At 46.4% G+C, this 18,022-nt stretch overlaps 1 protein-coding gene across 1 annotated transcript in view; it reads right to left on the bottom strand.

The window, feature by feature from the left end:
• smarcd1 (SWI/SNF related BAF chromatin remodeling complex subunit D1) overlaps positions 1-15,746 on the bottom strand; it is a 45,022-nt gene extending 29,276 nt beyond the window's left edge. The window contains exon 1 of the mRNA XM_070439303.1: positions 15,520-15,746. Within this exon, the coding sequence (XP_070295404.1) occupies positions 15,520-15,705 (186 nt within the window). The 5' untranslated portion in view covers positions 15,706-15,746. The remainder of the gene's footprint in view (positions 1-15,519) is intronic.
• Positions 15,747-18,022: the final 2,276 nt, after the last annotated feature.

Here is an 18,022-nt window from a genome sequence, read left to right on the forward strand (position 1 = left end):
AGCCGAAAAGGACGGGGAGGGTTAGAGTTGAAGAGAGGCGAAAGAGACGGGGAGGGGTTAGAGTCTGGAAGAGAGGCGTAAAGAGACAGGGGAGAGGTTAGAGTCTGGAAGAGAGGCGTAAAGAGACAGGGGAGGGTAGAGTCTGGAAGAGAGGCGAAAAGAGACGGGGAGGGTTAGAGTCTGGAAGAGAGGCGTAAAGAGACGGGAGGGGTTAGAGTCTGGAAGAGAGGCGTAAAAGAGGGGAGGGGTTTAGAGTCTGGAAGAGAGGCGTAAAGGGACGGGGGAGGGGTTAGAGTCTGGAAGAGAGGCGTAAGGACGGGGGAGGGGTAGAGTCTGAAAGGCGTAAAGAGACGGGGAGGTTAGAGTCTGGAAGAGAGGCGTAAAGAGACGGGAGGGGTTAGAGTCTGGAAGAGAGGCGTAAAGAGACGGGGAGGGTTAGAGTCTGGAAGAGAGGCGAAAGAGAACGGGGAGGGGTTAGAGTCTGGAAGAGAGGCGTAAAGAGACAGGGGAGAGGTTAGAGTCTGGAAGAGAGGCGTAAAGAGACAGCGGGAGGGGTTAGAGTCTGGAAGAGAGGCGAAAAGAGACGGGGAGGGGTTAGAGTCTGGAAGAGAGGCGTAAAGAGACGGGGAGGTTTAGAGTCTGGAAGAGAGCGTAAAAGGACGGGGAGGGGTTTAGAGTCTGGAAGAGAGGCGTAAAGAGACGGGGGAGGGTTAGAGTCTGGAAGAGAGGCGTAAAGGAGACGGGGAGGGGTTAGAGTCTGGAAGAGAGGCGTAAAGAGACGGGGGAGGGGTTAGAGTCTGGAAGAGAGGCGTAAAGACGGGGAGGGGTTAGAGTCTGGAAGAGAGGCGTAAAGAGACGCGGGGAGGGGTTAGAGTCTGGAAGAGAAGGCGTAAAGAGACGGGGAGGGGTTAGAGTCTGGAAGAGAGGCGTAAAGAGACAGGGGAGGGTTAGAGTCTGGAAGAGAGGCGTAAAGACAGGGAGGGGGTTAGAGTCTGGAAGAGAGGCGAAAAGAGACGGGGAGGGGTTAGAGTCTGGAAGAGAAGGCGTAAAGAGACGGGAGGGGTTAGAGTCTGGAAGAGAGGCGTAAAGGAACGAGGGGAGGGGTTAGAGTCTGGAAGAGAGGCGTAAAGGACGGGGGAGGGGTTAGAGTCTGGAAGAGAGGCGTAAAGAGACGGGGAGGGGTTAGAGTCTGGAAGAGAGGCGTAAAGAGAACGGGGAGGGGTTTTAGAGTCTGGAAGAGAGGCGTAAAGAGACGGGGAGGGGTTAGAGTCTGGAGAGAGGCGTAAAGAGACGGGGAGGGGTTAGAGTCTGGAAGAGAGGCGAAAGAGACGCGGGGAGGGTTAGAGTCTGGAAGAGAGGCGTAAAGAGACGGGAGGGGTTAGAGTCTGGAAGAGAGGCGTAAAGAGACGGGGAGGGGTTAGAGTCTGGAAGAGAGGCGTAAAGAGACGGGGGAGGGGTTAGAGTCTGGAAGAGAGGCGTAAAGGGACGGGGGAGGGGTTAGAGTTCTGGAAGAGAGGCGTAAAGAGACGGGGGAGGGGTTAGAGTCTGGAAGAGAGGCGTAAAGAGACGGGGAGGGGTTAGAGTCTGGAAGAGAGGCGTAAAAGACGGGAGGGGTTAGAGTCTGGAAGGAGGCGTAAAGAGGACGGGGGAGGGGTTAGAGTCTGGAAGAGAGGCGTAAAGGACGGGGGAGGGTTAGAGTCTGGAAGAGAGGCGTAAGAGACGGGGGAGGGTTAGAGTCTGGAAGAGAGGCGTAAAGAGACGGGGAGGGGTTAGAGTCTGGAAGAGAGGCGTAAAGAGACGGGGAGGGGTTAGAGTGGAAGAGAGGCGTAAAGAGACGGGGAGGGGTTAGAGTCTGGAAGAGAGGCGTAAAGAGACGGGGAGGGGTTAGAGTCTGGAAGAGAGGCGTAAAGAGACGGGGAGGGTTAGAGTCTGGAAGAGAGGCGTAAAGAGACGGGGAGGGGTTAGAGTCTGGAAGAGAGGCGTAAAGAGACCGGGGAGGGGTTAGAGTCTGGAAGAGAGGCGTAAAGAGACGGGGAGGGGTTTAGAGTCTGGAAGAGAGGCGTAAAGAGACGGGGGCAGGGGTTTAGAGTCTGGAAGAGAGGCGTAAAGAGACGGGGGAGGGGTTAGAGTCTGGAAGAGAGGCGTAAAGAGACGGGGGAGGGTTAGAGTCTGGAAGAGAGGCGTAAAGAGACGGGAGGGGTTAGAGTCTGGAAAAGAGGGCGTAAAGGACTGGGGAGGGGTTAGAGTCTGGAAGAGAGGCCGTAAAAGGAGACGGGAGACGGGGTTAGACGAGTCTGGAAGAGAGGCGTAAAGGACGGGGGAGGGGTTAGAGTCTGGAAGAGAGGCGTAAAGAGACGGGGAGGGTAGAGTCTGGAAGAAGGCTAAAGGACAGGGGAGGGTTAGAGTCTGGAAGAGAGGCGTTAAAGAGACGGGGGAGGGGTTAGAGTCTGAAGAGGGCGTTAAAGAGACGGGGAGGGTTAAGAGTCTGGAAGAAGGCGTAAAGGGACGGGGAGGGGTTAGAGTCTGGAAGAGAGGCGTAAAGAGAGACGGGGAGGGTTAGAGTCTGAAGAGAGCGCTAAAGAGACGGGGAGGGGTTAGATCTGAAGAGAGGCGTAAAGAGACGGGAGGAGGTTAGACGTCTGAAGAGAGGCTAAAACGGACGGGAGGGGATTAAGAGTCATGGAAGAGAGCGTAAAGAGACGGGGGAGGGGCTTAGAAGTCTGGGAAAGAGAGGCGTAAAGAGTGACGGGGAGGTCTAGAGTTCGGAAGAGAGCGTAAAGAGGACGGGGAGGGTAGAGTCGGAAGAGAGCGTAAAAGGGACGGGGAAGGGTTAGAGTCTGGAAGAGAGGCGTAAGAGACTGGGGAGGCGTTAGACGTCTGGAGAGAGGCCGTAAGAGGACTGGGAGGGGTTAGAGGTCTGGAAGAGAGGCGTTGAATTAGAGTCTGGAAGAGAGGAGAGGAAAAGATGGATGGCGTTTGATGGTAGGAGAAAATAGGATTAAAGAGATGAAATGTAGGACAAGAGGCAAAGGGAGAAGTAAAGAAAATGTTTTTTATTGTGGGAGAGAAGATGAAGTTGCTATGGATGGTTGAGATGTGAGAAACAAAATGGCTTATTTTTCCATCATCTACAGGTATATTATATTTCTCCTTGCAGGTGTTATTGCTGCCTTACACAAAACAGAGCAAGGTTGTATTCTCCTGACGTAGCGTACAGAATATGTTCTAGAACGGATGTGTTCTGTTCCACAGTCAGGGTCAAGGATGTGGCTAGGTGAGGACGGTAGTGGAAGGAATCGTACTAACAATGCCCCAGCCCCTGACAAACCATTCACAACTTACTGTTGCGAGTTYAAACACAATACACCAAGGTGCAATTTCAAAATGTGGTCGTACATCAGCATCATCTCTCTTTTACGTCAGTCACTCAACTATCTGAACTTAGCAATCATGGTCGAATTACCAGATTTATAAACGCAATCATGGTCTCACTCAGATATATTCAAAATTGCTAAATCTCCTCTCCACCCCATGGCAAAATGTGTAGAATTGCAGCAAACATGCTTTAAACAACATTTTKTATAAACTGCATAGCAAAATGTGTACAATTGCACGAAACTAACTATAAAACGGAAGGAATATATATATATGTAAGAGGGGCCACTAAAATGTTTTGCTCGCAGTGGGGGGGGGGTAATGTAGAACCGCGAGCAACTGCGGCCCCTCGAGTTCAGATTGTTTTGAGGTCTCCACCATAATCCCCCGATCTTTTATTTTATTTAACTAGGCAAGTAAGTTAAGAACAAATTCTTATTTACAATGACGGCCTAGGAACACTGCCTTGTTCAGGGGCAGAACGACAGATTTTTACCTTGTCAGCTCGGGGATTCGATCTAGCAACCTTTCGGTTACTGGCTCAACGCTCTAACCACTAGGCTGATTCTCTGGATAGAGGATGTTTCAATGGCGTGAAAATTAGATTAAAATCATCGCCGTTATTTAAGAATAACCATAAGACATTTATAAATAGAAAACATTGGTAAGCAGCAACAAGTGGATYAAAATCAATGTGTTGAAATACATGCAGGGGGTGCTTTGTTATAGATCGGAAGTCAATTGAACGATCATTGAAGGACAACAAACATCAGCACCAGCCAACACAACAGATTGAATTAAAAACAACCTTGTATTGAATAAAGGCCACCTTATTTTGCATTCACAAAACAATTTCACCTCACAACCATCTTAAAAATGTGCAGTTTGCATCAAAGTTTTTAAAAAGAAATCGAATGCATCTAGTACCCCATACAATGCACATATTTCCTAATATATATATAGGGGTATAGATGAATTTATAACATGTAAACATTATACCAAATTCACACTTAAAAATCATACCAAACAATGGTTACGGAAACAGGCACTACTTGCAGGTGTACAATGAAACCCCCCCCTCCACATCACTCACCAATCCATGCGCTAGGAACTCAAACAGGCGACTTCGTGTTTCTGAATGCATGAGTGCTTATAGAAGTTGTAGCGACAGTAGCAGGCTGAAGAATAAACGGATCACGAGCCCCCTCCAATAGAACAGACCAGCGAGGCTAAAGCAAGAGGCACACCKCTCTCTCTCCCTCTCCGACAGCCTTCGGGGGAGGGCTGTGCTGTGTTTGGTTGTCATCAACGCTGATGCACTCTGCCCTCTCCTGTTCTCTCCTGTAATGCAAGCTACAGRCTCACACTGTCTGCAGATCACAACACACCTGGGTCGTGTTCATTATGCTATGACGTAACAAAACATTTTGAAATGTAAAAAAAAATATGAAAATGAGCATTTCTTATTGGACAAGTCCAGGTAGTAGGCTCCCCCGTTTCAGTGTGTTTGGAATCTCATGACCCTGCACCCGGCCTTCAGCCTCTGCTGAAAAAACGACCATCTGGRGTCTTCTATTTATTCCTTAGCTTTCATCCACAGCAGAGAACGTATTCTCACATTCGTCACCATAGTGATTTCAATGAGTCACGTAGACAGAACAAGTTCTAAAGCAGAGGTTTGTGAATTAATAAAACATTTAAAAAAGGATAGCTGGAAGAGAACTAGCCACTGAAAAGCTTGCTTCAAAATTATTTCTTTATCGTCATTTTGTTTAAAAAACCTCTTACCCGTTGTGTTCAAGGTAGAAGGACATTGGAGTTAACATACGAGGACAAATCAAGGTGGATGTATCTTTTCACTAATAAACTGCCCACACGACATTTGTAAAACGTGGCCATTACTGTGTGTGTGTGAGGCGACTGAAGAATGCAACAAAATCCATTAATTTCTAGAAATCATTTTTTCACTCCATTCACCACATCTCTGTGCAACCTTGGTTTTCTACAGAACAATTGGAGAGTGCTTCTAAGGCTAACAGAATGTGTGGCTGAGTGACTATGAAGGATGCTGCTGTCGCTGAGGTTGCCGTTTGTGTTCCACGTAGTCAAGGACACGAGAGAAGAGTAGACCCAGAACATCCTTTCACTGAGAAATGCTTTTCAGTTGAATTGTTGTAATAACAACAACAATAAAAATGGGTGAATGTGTACACTGTGTCAAATTGAATGACCACATACTGACKSCCRCCCCCCCCCCCCAAACGTTTACCTAGCAGTACTTCTGTATTTTTTACCTTACTAAAGCCCCAAACACATTTTGCTCTGCCAGAAATAACCCCTCTCATCTGCAACTGTAGCTGCCGGCATCAAACGGTTGGCATCATTAGCTGTGATAACCATTGATATCAAACAGCTGTATAGTCGTAGCAGGAGATTCTTTTTTCCCGACCAACCTTTGCTAAGCCGATACTTTCTTAAAATTCTCGATTTGGAAGTCACCGTTTTGCTCCATGAAGTAATCCAACGATGTATATGTTCGCCATTTTGTCTATTTCTCATCGAMACAGGTGAGTGTCTTTCAAAGCGATCAATGATTTCTGAGTCTCACTCAAGTGTATCACACCCACACGTCTCAACCAATGAGAGAAAGTATACATTGTTGGATTACTTCACGGGGCAAACATTTAAATTTAACAGATTTCTTTTTAAATCAAACGTTCCCTCTGCAGCTAGCCTTGAGAGTTTAGAAGACATCGGTGACTTCTATGTCAAGAATGAAGAAAAAAAGGTTTAGTCGACAAAATCTCCTGCTACGGCTAACGTTATACAGCTGCCTCATTCCAATGGTTTTCACAGCAGCTAATGTTGAAACCCATTTGATGCCATCAGCTACTGCAACTGATCATGACCGCCATGTTCTTATCACTCTCCCAAAGTACCCAGTGTGTGGTAAGGCCTGTTCCAAAATTGCTACAGATTGTGCACCAGATGTGTGATTATTATGTATCCATTACCGGGCGTTACAGGTTAGCTTTTTGAAAAAGCTACCCTGTTTCAACTAACCTGCTCTTGGCGATACTATCTGCGTTCTCGATTTGGGGGAAAATACATTTTATAAAAATGTCCGTCTCTAGTTGTAGGTGGTTCTACAACAACCAGAGTAAACTCAGAATGATATTAAAACTGTTTTGTACCGGTCAAGGACGTTCCTCGCCATCTTAGCTGCCGCACGTCTAGCGTCCCCCAGCGTCTTAGCAGGAACTAATCGTTTCTATGCGACACCACCACGTGTAGAAGTAGATGACACTGTGTCACAGCATGATAAAAACAAAGATCTACACCAGGGATATCCAACCGGGCGTCCACGATTTAAAAAAAATGTTTATTTCAATGTTTTATGAATATCGCTAGCAACAACAGAAAACACATTTTAAATAACAGTAGAAAGAGGATAARATATTTTTTAATGATGTCAACTATTTTGCAACTCCTAATATTGAGCAAATTGCACTCATTGGAGCTCATTACACTAAACAGGAGTATCGCACCTGCGGGTACGGGCCACGGCAAGAGCCGCTGGTTATCCTTCTTGACTTGGACATTCATTTTTGGCTCACTTTTGTTTAACCAGCTAAACTGCTGCTTTGAACAAAAATCAGAGTTTTTCTAGCTAATAGGCTGTTATGGTTTGTACTTCCTCTTCCAATTATAATGTCAAAATGGTCAAAATAATGAAAAATGATCTAGCAAATCTATTCAAAATGTTTATTACTTCCCTTTGCCATTATCGTTCACCTGACGACAAGCTGTGAAAAAAAACCTTTTGGGTTAACATATGATGGGGTCTCTGCATCGCCAGTTTGCCTCGGCATTTCTCACATGATACAAAACATGGATTTAATAGTTTTGAGTCCTCTGGTTTTTGTAAAACCACCTGCAACTGGACAGACATTTATAAAGATACCTTTTCTCCTGAATCAAGAACAAAGACTGTCACAAACAGCAGACTAGTTGAAACCTCTATGGAGGCATTTTGTATAAACAAACCTGTAACACCCAGTAATGAAAACATAGTTATCACTTATCTGGAGAGGTCAAAGGCCGGCAGATGGTATCGAGTTGTTTCGTCAAATCTTATGTCACATGTGCCGAATACATATGAAATACAGTGAAATGCTTACTTACAAGCCCTTAACCAACAATGTAGCTGAGAAAATACAGAGAAAGAGGTAAGAATAACAAATCATTAAAGAGCAGAAGTAAATAACAATAGCGGGGCCTATATACAGGGGGTTACGGTACAGAGTCAATGTGGAGGCTATATACAGGGTGTTACGGTACAGAGTCAATGTGGAGGCTATATACAGGGTGTTACAGTACAGAGTCAATGTGGAGGCTATATACAGGGGGTAATGATGGGGAGGCAATACAAAAGTATGGGTAGCCATTTGATTAGCTGTTCAGGAGTCTTATGGCTTGGGGGGTAGAAGCTGTTTAGAAGCCTCTTGGACCTAGACATGGAGCTCCGGTACCGCTTGCCGTGCGGTAGCAGAGAGAACAGTCTATGACTAGGGTGGCTACCTGGTATAGAGATCCTGGATGGCAGGAAGCTTGGCCCCGGTGATCTACTCGGCCATGCGCACTACCCTCTGTAGTGCCTCACGGTCGGCGGCCGAGCAGTTGCCGTCAGGATGCCCTCGATGGTGCAGTTGTCAAATCTTTTGAGGATCTCAGGACCCATGGAACATCTTTTCAGTCTCCTGAGGGGGATTAGGTTTTGTCATGCCCTCTTCACGACTGTCTTAGTGTGTTTGGACCATGTTAGTTTGTTGATGATGTGGACGCCAAGGAACTTGAAGCTCTCAACCTGCTCCACTACAGCCCCGTCGATGAGAATGGGGGCGTGCTTGGCCCTCCTTTTCCTGTAGTCCACAATCATCTCCTTTGTCTTGATAACGTTGAGGGAGAGGTTGTTGTCCTTGTGTAACGGATGTGAAATGGCTAGCTAGTTAGCGGGTACGCGCTAGTAGCGTTTCAATCAGTTACGTCACTTGCTCTGAAACCTAGATGTAGTGTTTGCCCCTTGCTCTGCAAAGGGCCCGCGGTTTGGTGGAGCGATGGGTAAGAACGCTTCGTGGGTGTCAGTTCTTGATGTGTGCAAGGGTCCCCTGGTTGCGCGCGACGACTATCCCTACTCTCCTCCCGTCTGCGCTGTATCTCACAGGAAGGCTGACGCTTACTATTCGCTTTGCACCAGAGCGCATACTATTCGTGCGTTCATATGCTGAGCGTAGTCCAGCTCCGGATCTGCGCCCTGCTTACCGTTCCGCCGGTTCTACTCCATGTGTCCGGGGCGAGGGGACGTACTAAAGTTGAACTGTTACATTGATGCTGTTGACCCGGATCACTGGTTGCTGCGGAAAAGGAGGAGGTTGAAAGGGGGGTGAGTGTAACGGATGTGAAATGGCTAGCTAGTTAGCGGGTACGCGCTAGTAGCGTTTCAATCAGTTACGTCACTTGCTCTGAAACCTAGATGTAGTGTTGCATCGAACGTATAGCCAGCAGCATATTTCCAGCGGCTTTTTGTGGAGCGATGGGTAACGACGCTTCGTGGGTGTCAGTTGTTGATGTGTGCAGAGGGTCCCTGGTTCGCGCCCGTGTCGGGGCGAGGGGACTGTTTAAAGTTAYACTGTTACACTTGCACCACACAGTCAGGTCTRGGACCTCCTCCCTATAGGCTGTCTCATCATTGTCGGTGATCAGGCATACCACTTGTGTCAGCAGCAAACTTAATGATGGTGTTGGAGTCGTGCCTGGCCGTGCAGTCATGAGTGAACAGGGAGTACAGGAGGGGACTGAGCACGCACCCGAGGGGCCCCAGTGTTGAGGATCAGTGTGGCGGATGTGTTACCTACCCTTACCACCTGGGGATGGCCCGCCAGGAAATCCAGGAACCAGTTGCAGAGGGAGGTGTTTAGTCCCAGGGTCCTTYGCTTAGTGATGAGCTTTGAGAGCCCTATGGTGTTGAACGCTGAGCTGTAGTCAATGAATAGCATTCTCACATAGGTGTTCCTTTTGTCCAGGTGGGAAAGGGCAGTGTGGAGTGCAATAGAGATTGCATCGTCTGTGGATCTGTTGGTGCGGTATGCAAATTGGAGTGGGTCTAGGGTTTCTGGGATAATGGTATTGATGTGAGCCATGACCAGCCTTTCAAAGCATTTCATGGCTACAGACGTCTGTGCTACGGGTCGGTAGTCATTTAGGCAGGTTACCTTAGTGTTCWTGGGCACAGGGACTATGGTGGTCTGCTTGAAACATGTTATTACAGACTCAGACAGGGAGAGGTTGAAAATGTAATTGAAGACACTTGCCAGTTGGTCAGCACATGCTCGGAGTACACGTCCTGGTAATCCGTCTGGCCCAGCGGCCTTGTGAATGTTGACCTGTTTAAAGGTCTTACATCGGCTGCAGAGAGCGTGATCAAACAGTCGTCTGGAACAGCTGATGCACTCATGCATGTTTCAGTGTTACTTGCCTCGAAGAGAGCATAGAAGTTATTTAGCTCGTGTCACTGGGCAGCTCTCAGCTGTGCTTCCCTTTGTAGTCTGTAATAGTTTGCAAGCCCTGCCACATCCGACGAGTGTCGGAGCCGGTGTAGTACTATTCGATCTTAGTCCTGTATTGATGCTTTGCCTGTTTGATGGTTCGTCGGAGGGCATATTGGGATTTCTTATAAGCTTCCGGGTTAGAGTCCCGCTCCTTGAAAGTGGCAGCTTTACCCTTTAGCCCAGTGCGGATGTTGCCTGTAATCCATGGCTTCTGGTTGGGGTATGTACGTACAGTCACTGTGGGGACGACGTCCTCATTGCACTTATTGATAAAGCCAGTGACTGATGTGGTGTACTCCTCAATGCCATCGGAAGAATCCCGGAACATATTCCAGTCTGTGCTAGCAAAACAGTCCTGTAGTTTTGCACCTGCTTCATCTGACCACTTTTTTTATAGACAGAGTCACTGGTGCTTAATTTTTGCTTGTAAGCAGAAATCAGGAGGATAGAGTTATGGTCAGATTTACAAATGGAGGGCGAGGGAGAGCTTTGTACACGTCTCGGTGTGTGGAGTAAAGGTGGTCTAGAATTTTTTCCCCTCTGGTTGCACATTTAACATGCTGATAGAAATMAGGTAAAACTGATTTAAAGTTTCTCTGCATTAAAGTCCCCGGCCACTAGGAGCGCCGCCTCTGGATGAGCGTTTTCCTGTTTGCTTATGGCGGACTACAGCTCGAGTGCGGTTTTAGTGCCAGCATCGGTCTGTGGTGGTATGTAGACAGCTACGAAAAACACAGATGAAGACTCTCTAGGTAGATAGTGTGGTCTACAGCTTATCATGAGATACTCTACCTCAGGCGAACAAAACCTCGAGACTTCCTTAGATATCGTGCACCAGCTGTTTACATAAATGCATAGGCCCCTGCCCGTGTCTTACCAGAGGCTGCTGTTCTGTCCTGCCGATAGAGTGTATAACCTGCCAGCTGTATGTTATTAATGTCGTCGTTCAGCCACAACTCGGTGAAACATAAGATATTATTTTWATTTTWATTTTTTTTACCCCCTTTTCTCCCCAATTTTCGTGGTATCCAATCGCTAGTAATTACTATCTTGTCTCATCYCTACAACTCCCGTACGGGCTCGGGAGAGACGAAGGTCGAAAGTCATGCGTCCTCCGAAGCACAACCCAACCAAGCCGCACTGCTTCTTAACACAGCGCGCCTCCAACCCGGAAGCCAGCCGCACCAATGTTTCGGAAAAAACACCGTGCACCTGGCCCCCTRGGTTAGCGCGCACTGCGCCCGGCCCGCCACAGGAGTCGCTGGAGCGCGATGAGACAAGGATATCCCTACCGGCCAAACACTCCCTAACCCGGACGACGCTAGGCCAATTGTGCGTCGCCCCACGGACCTCCCGGTCACGGCCGGCTGCGACAGAGCCTGGGCGCGAACCCAGAGACTCTGGTGGCGCAGCTAGCGCTGCGATGCAGTGTCCTAGACCACTGCGCCACCCGGGAGGCCCGATATTACAGTTTTTAATGTCCCATTTGTAGGATATACATGCTTTCAGTTCATCCCATTTATTTTCAAGCGATTGAACATTAGCTAGCAAGGCATCCTGATCTCTTTCCGCGAAACCTACGTTTCCTTTTCCAGCGAATCACGGGGATCTGGGCCTGGTRMGGTGTCTGTAGTGTATCCCTCGCGTCTGACTCATTGAAGAAGAACTCCTCGTCCAGTTTGATGTTAGTAATCCCAGTTCTGATGTACAGAAGCTCTTTTCGGTCATAAGAGACGGTAGCAGCAACATTATGTACAAAACAAGTTACGAACATAGCGAAAAGACAAACAAAATAGCACGGTTGGTTAAGAGCCGATAAGACGGCAGCCATCCCGTCCGGCGCCATCAAAAGATCTTACCCTCCAAAGGGAATCTATGCAGCTGGCTATACACTTGTATCCCCCGTGGACCTGTTTGTAGATTAAACTTTCTCCATTCAGGCTGCAAAGGCGTCGATTTGGTGGGGAAATATGCTTTCTTTCTTTATGCAGCACCCTGTTCCACCATGCTATGGTGGCTAATGCTACTTCCTGACATTACATTCAGACCAAGGGTAAACAGACTGCTGCAACCTGATTGGCTGAACGCAACATCTGGGACAAGCATTTAGCCCCTCTGTTATGGTGGAGAATATCGTTTCATAAAGAAGTTACGCATCATTTCCATCTTGTCACCATGAAAATCAAGAAATCGATGCATTTGCAGCCTGAATGGAGACTGTTTTATGTAAGAACCGTTCCACAGGGGATACGAACGTATAGCCAGCAGCACAGATTCCCATTGGAGGGAAAGAACCGGTCCACAGGGGATACGAACGTATAGCCAGCAGCGACACGATTCCCCATTCGGAGGGAAAGAACCGGTCCACAGGGCGATACGAACGTATAGCCAGCAGCATAGATCCCATTGGACGGAAAAGAACCGGTCCACAGGGGATACGAACGTATAGCCAGCAGCATAGATTCCCATTGGAGGGAAAAGAACGTCCACAGGGATAGAACGTATAGCCAGCAGCAAGATTCCCATTGAGGGAAAGAACCGGTCCACAGGGGATACGAACGTATAGCCAGCAGCACAGATTCCCATTGGAGAAAGAACCGGTCCACCAGGGGATACGAACGTTATGCCAGCAGCAAGATTCCCATTGAGGGAAAGAACCGGTCCACAGGGGATACGAACGTATAGCCAGCAGCACAGATTTCCCATTGGAGGGAAAGAACCGGTCCACAGGGGATACGAACGTATAGCCAGCAGCATAGATTCCCATTGGAGGGAAAGAACCGGTCCACAGGGGATACGAACGTATACCAGCAGCACAGATTCCCATTGGAGGGAAAGAACCGGTCCACAGGGGATACGAACGTATAGCCAGCAGCAAGATTCCCATTGGAGGGAAAGAACCGGTCCACAGGGGATACGAAACGTATAGCCAGCAGCACAGATTCCCATTGGAGGGAAAGAAACGCGTCCACAGGGGATACGAACGTATAGCCAGCAGCATAGATTCCATTGGAGGGAAAGAACCGGTCCACAGGGGATACGAACGTATAGCCAGCAGTACAGATTCCCATTGGAGGGAAAGAACCGGCTCACAGGGGATACGAACGTATAGCCAGCAGCATAGATTCCCATTGGACGGAAAGAACCGGTCCACAGGGGATACGAACGTATAGCCAGCAGCATAGATTCCCATTGGAGGGAAAGAACCGGTCCACAGGGATACGAACGTATAGCCAGCAGCATCAGATTCCCATTGGAGGAAAGAACCGGTCCACAGGGGATACGAACGTATAGCCAGCAGCACAGATTCCATTGGAGGGAAAGAACCGGTCCACAGGGGATACGAACGTATAGCCAGCAGCAAGATTCCCATTGGAGGGAAAGAACGGTCCACAGGGGATACGAACGTATAGCCAGCAGCTAGATTCCCATTGGAGGGAAAGAACCGCGTCCACAGGGGATACGAACGTATAGCAGCAGCATAGATTCCCATTGGACGGGAAAGAACCGGTCCACAGGGATACGAACGTATAGCCAGCAGCATAGATTTCCCATTGGAGGGAAAGAACCGGGTCCACAGGGGATACGAACGTATAGCCAGCAGCATAGATTCCCATTGGAGGGAAAGAACCGGTCCACAGGGGATACGAACGTATAGCCAGCAGCATAGATTCCCATTGGACGGGAAAGAACCAGTCCACAGGGGATACGAACGTATAGCCAGCAGCATAGATTCCCATTGGAGGGAAAGATGAAAGGACTCAATATCGCCAACTTAGCTGGTTCATCGTTTCCCATTGTGAGGAAGTTAGGCGAGCAAGCATTTTAGCTAGGTAGCCTATGAAAACAACTAAAAGCTGACAAGAGCTGTGGACCGTTTTGCCAACATGAAAGAGTTGAGGACAGCATTGTCATTCAACTAGTCTACAAGTAGGGTGAATCGCCAAAAATGTTGTTTTACTTGGGCACACAGACTGAAATCAGTACCATGGACAGKCCCATTATTTCTCTCTCTACTTTGCACATTCTTCCACTGCAAATCTACCACTCCAGTGTTTTATTTGCTATATTGTATTTACTTCACCACCATGGCCCTTTTTGTGCCTTTTCCTTCCCTTATCACCTCATTTGCTCACATTGTATATCGATTTATTTTCCTACTGTATTATTGACTGTATGTTTGTTTTTCTCCATGTGTAACTCTGTGTTGTTGTATGTGTCGAACTGCTATGCTTTATCTTGGCCAGGTCGCAATTGTAAATGAGAACTTGTTCTCAACTTGCCTACCTGGTTAAATAAAGGTGAAATAAAAAAATAAAAATMATATTTAGTAACATTGATTGGACTAAATTGTCTCTGATATCTTTAAGTTTGTTTTCAGTGTATTAAACTAAGCATATATAGCCTTGTTGATTTGATGTGAATGTTTAAGTTGAAATGGTGCTGGAATAACAGAGTATTGGAATAAAGGAGGCAATACTATCGTTGCCTTTGTGCTGACTTGCGGAAACTCTGTGGCTCTAAATCAGTAGTTGTTTAGTAAAACTGTCAAACATTAACTTGTTGGACCATGTTCCAGGTCATGTAACTGTTAACATGCAATATTTGCTTTGTGGACTTCACCAGACAGATGTTGCTCTCCAGGTTTTGTGATGAAACAAACTTATGTGAAGTTGAATTTATTCCGCCGCTGTGTGACTTGTATTTTTGTTGTCACTGCCTTATTGTAATCTCACGGTGGCCTATGAACAAATGAGCAAACGATGCAATTATCATTGTAATATGGCTTTTTTACTGGCTTGGCTTGTCCAGTGACTTGACTCACGCACCGCTACTGAAAAGAAGAGTGCATGGTTATTAAGACCAGATCGTTCTTCCAAGATGTTTAGACCTTCATTACATTTAAGTCATTTAGCAGACGCTTTTAMCKYYKGRGATTTACAGGAGCAATTATGATTAAGTGTCTTGCTCAAGGGCACATCGACATTTTTCACCTTGTCAGCTCGGGGATTCGAACCTGCGATCTTTCGGTTACTTTAAGCTATGAAATATGAATCAGTGGTTATAAAATGTGCAACAGGTCACCTSAGGAGTAAATGTAAGTTCGCTTTTCATAGCCGACACAGAGCAGAGGTCGAGACAGCAGGTGCGGTAGAGACCCACACACCACCCACTTTTCATTCAAACTAACGTAACTTTGCAAGCTTAATGTTATCTGTGTAGCTAMCAAGCAAACAAGCGCCAAACAACTAGCAAATGGGCTAGCTAGCTACTGTGCCACTTGCGGAGAGAACAGCTCATCATACTAGGTAGTCATCGACAGTGTAGTTAGCTAGCTAATTATGCACAACCATGCCACTGGGAATAGCCACAAAACAATCAATCAACGACAATCAGTAAATTAGGGGGCCTTTACCAGTAAGGGCCCACATCGCTAACTAGATACTGTTAGCATAGGCTAGCTACCGCTTTGACAAAGGCTTTGTTCTAGCTTGCAGCTAGCTAACGTAACGTTAGCCGTTAAGTCGTTGCTCACCGGGTATCCAGGCCCAGGCATCGGAGAGCGATAGAGGTGGTTCTGTGCGCCCGATGAGGGTCCCATCCTTCCTCCAGGAGTTCCAGGTCCCATGCCTGGTCCTCCACCTTGCACCGGGGGTCCGGGTCCCATTCCCCCGCCACCACCTCCCGTTGGAGCTGATTGAAAACTACCTCTGGCCGCCATCTCTTCTGGGTATCTCCGTCGCCGGATAGTGGAATGGAACTATCGCGACTCGCGAGAAGAGAGGAGTAGCGGAGCGATTCTTTTAACAACAACGACCTCTGGTGTTTAATTTCAATACAACCAGCCCTTATTGTGGTATAGATTTTACATTCTACATTTTACATTCTACATAAAAGCAGTCTCTCAAAATGAAAGCAACCAAATGCAAGTAAAACCTTTCTGGGGGCATACTACGATGTCTCTGCCAAGGGGTCTCTGGAGTCTGGACCTTTACAATTGGCACAGGTTATAGTAAGCACCAGGCATGCCAGGTGTTGACCTGAACTGACTGGGATATTTATTAACCTTCAAACAGGTAAAACAGGTTAAAATGTTAATATTATTGTATTTCTAGTATCTCTACTGTATTGAGAGGGTAAAGAAATCCTATTTTTAAACGGTAAACATACACACGGATACACATATTTGACAAACATSTCATCTCATGTGGTAATTCTGAATGATTGACTTGTTCTTTGAATAGCACTTCAAAGGCACTTGATCAGCCTGCATGACTGCCTGCCATCGGTTTTATTATAACATCAATGATCCAGACATTAAATCAAAATACTCTTCCATAGCAAACCCCTGGCCTAAGACAATGTTGTCATGTTGATTCACTCAAATGAATTGTGATGAAGTCGGAGAGAGAGCGAAAGAGGGGGGGATAGAAAAAGAGAGGGAGAGTTCTAAGTTCTAGCCTTCTGCCCCATATATATATTAGTTAGAGAGTCCTTCCCCAAAGTCACAATGAAAATGTCTACACATTTTTAAACAATCAAATAAAGGTAAACTTTGTATACCTTTGGGGAAAAGGTCTGTTATGTAGTTGGCAGCACAGTATGTCACAGCTTGCCACAAGGGGGAGGAAACACAAAATGTACTATTTTCTCTGTGTACTATAATTATAGTATAGAGACAATATAAATACCACCAATCGTTTAAAAATATATATTATTTATTTTGTTCCATATTTTTTAAAACATTGTTTTAATAAATATGAAATGTTGACCATTATAAACATTTTGTATTAGATATTTATTTAGTTTTATTTGTTTATATACATCCACTGAGTACACCAAACATTAGGAACACCTTCCTAATATTGAGTTGCTCCCATCACTTTTCCCCTCTGAACAGCCTCAATTCGTCAGGGCATGGACTCTACAAAGTGTCGAAAGCATTCCACAGGGATGCTGGCCCATGTTGACTCCAATGCTTCACACAGTTGTGTCAAGTTGGCTGGATGTCCTTTGGGTAGTGGACCATTCTTGATACACATGGGATACTGTTGAGCGTGAAAAACACAAGCCTGGCTGTTCTTGACACAAACCGGTGTGCCTGGCACCTACTACCATACACCGCTCAAAGGCACTTAAATCTTTTGCCTTGCCCATTCACCCTCTGAATGGCACCCATACACAATCCATGTCTCAATTGTCTCGAGGCTTAAAAGTCCTTCTTTATTAACCTGTGTCCTCTCCTTCATCTATACTGATTGAAGTGGATTTAACACGTGATATCAATAAGGGATCATAGTTTTCCCCTGGATTCACCTGCTCAGTCTATGTCATGGAAAGAGCAGATGTCCTTAATGTTTTGTATACTCAGTGTATATGTTTTTAGTTTTCTAGCTACTATTTTTATTGWTGTCACTGCTGCTTTTATAATTGTGTGTATCATTTTGCTTTGGCAACATCGACCTTGTTATTCATGCCATTAAAGCATTTTAAATTAGAATTTGAATAAAAAAAATTGAATTTGAGAGAGAGAGATAGAGGGACAGAGAGAAAGGGCTCTGATGGAGAGAGATAGAAAGAAGGGGAAGGAGAAAGAGAGGGGGAGAGAGGATTAGGGAGGAGATAATTGTTTGTTAACAAACAGTCAGTTCAGCTTGCTTGGTCAGCTTGTTTGGTCACCGGGCTGGACATGACTCAACACTGAACATCTGGCAGATAGTAGCTGAAATATAATCTTGGTTGGGAAAACATTGTGTACTGTATATACTTTTATTTATCCAATAAAATGGCACAGCGAGAGAGAGAMAGAGAAAGATAGAGAGGATTGGGGACTGAGTGTTGTTTATTAACAAACAGTTAGGTAATTTCTCTCTCTTGCAGTGGCCTGTCTGGAACAAGACTCGATGCTGAAACAGCTTGCAGTGGCTGAAATAATATCATTGTTGCATGCTGTGTTAATTTTCACAAAAACAACAGGATTTATTGGTTGGCTAACCACGCGGAAAGTATCATAGTACGTATGCAGAGAGAGAGCGAGA

This window comes from Salvelinus sp. IW2-2015, unplaced genomic scaffold (genome assembly GCF_002910315.2).
Source record: "Salvelinus sp. IW2-2015 unplaced genomic scaffold, ASM291031v2 Un_scaffold1546, whole genome shotgun sequence".
NCBI classification, from domain to species: Eukaryota; Metazoa; Chordata; class Actinopteri; order Salmoniformes; family Salmonidae; genus Salvelinus; species Salvelinus sp. IW2-2015.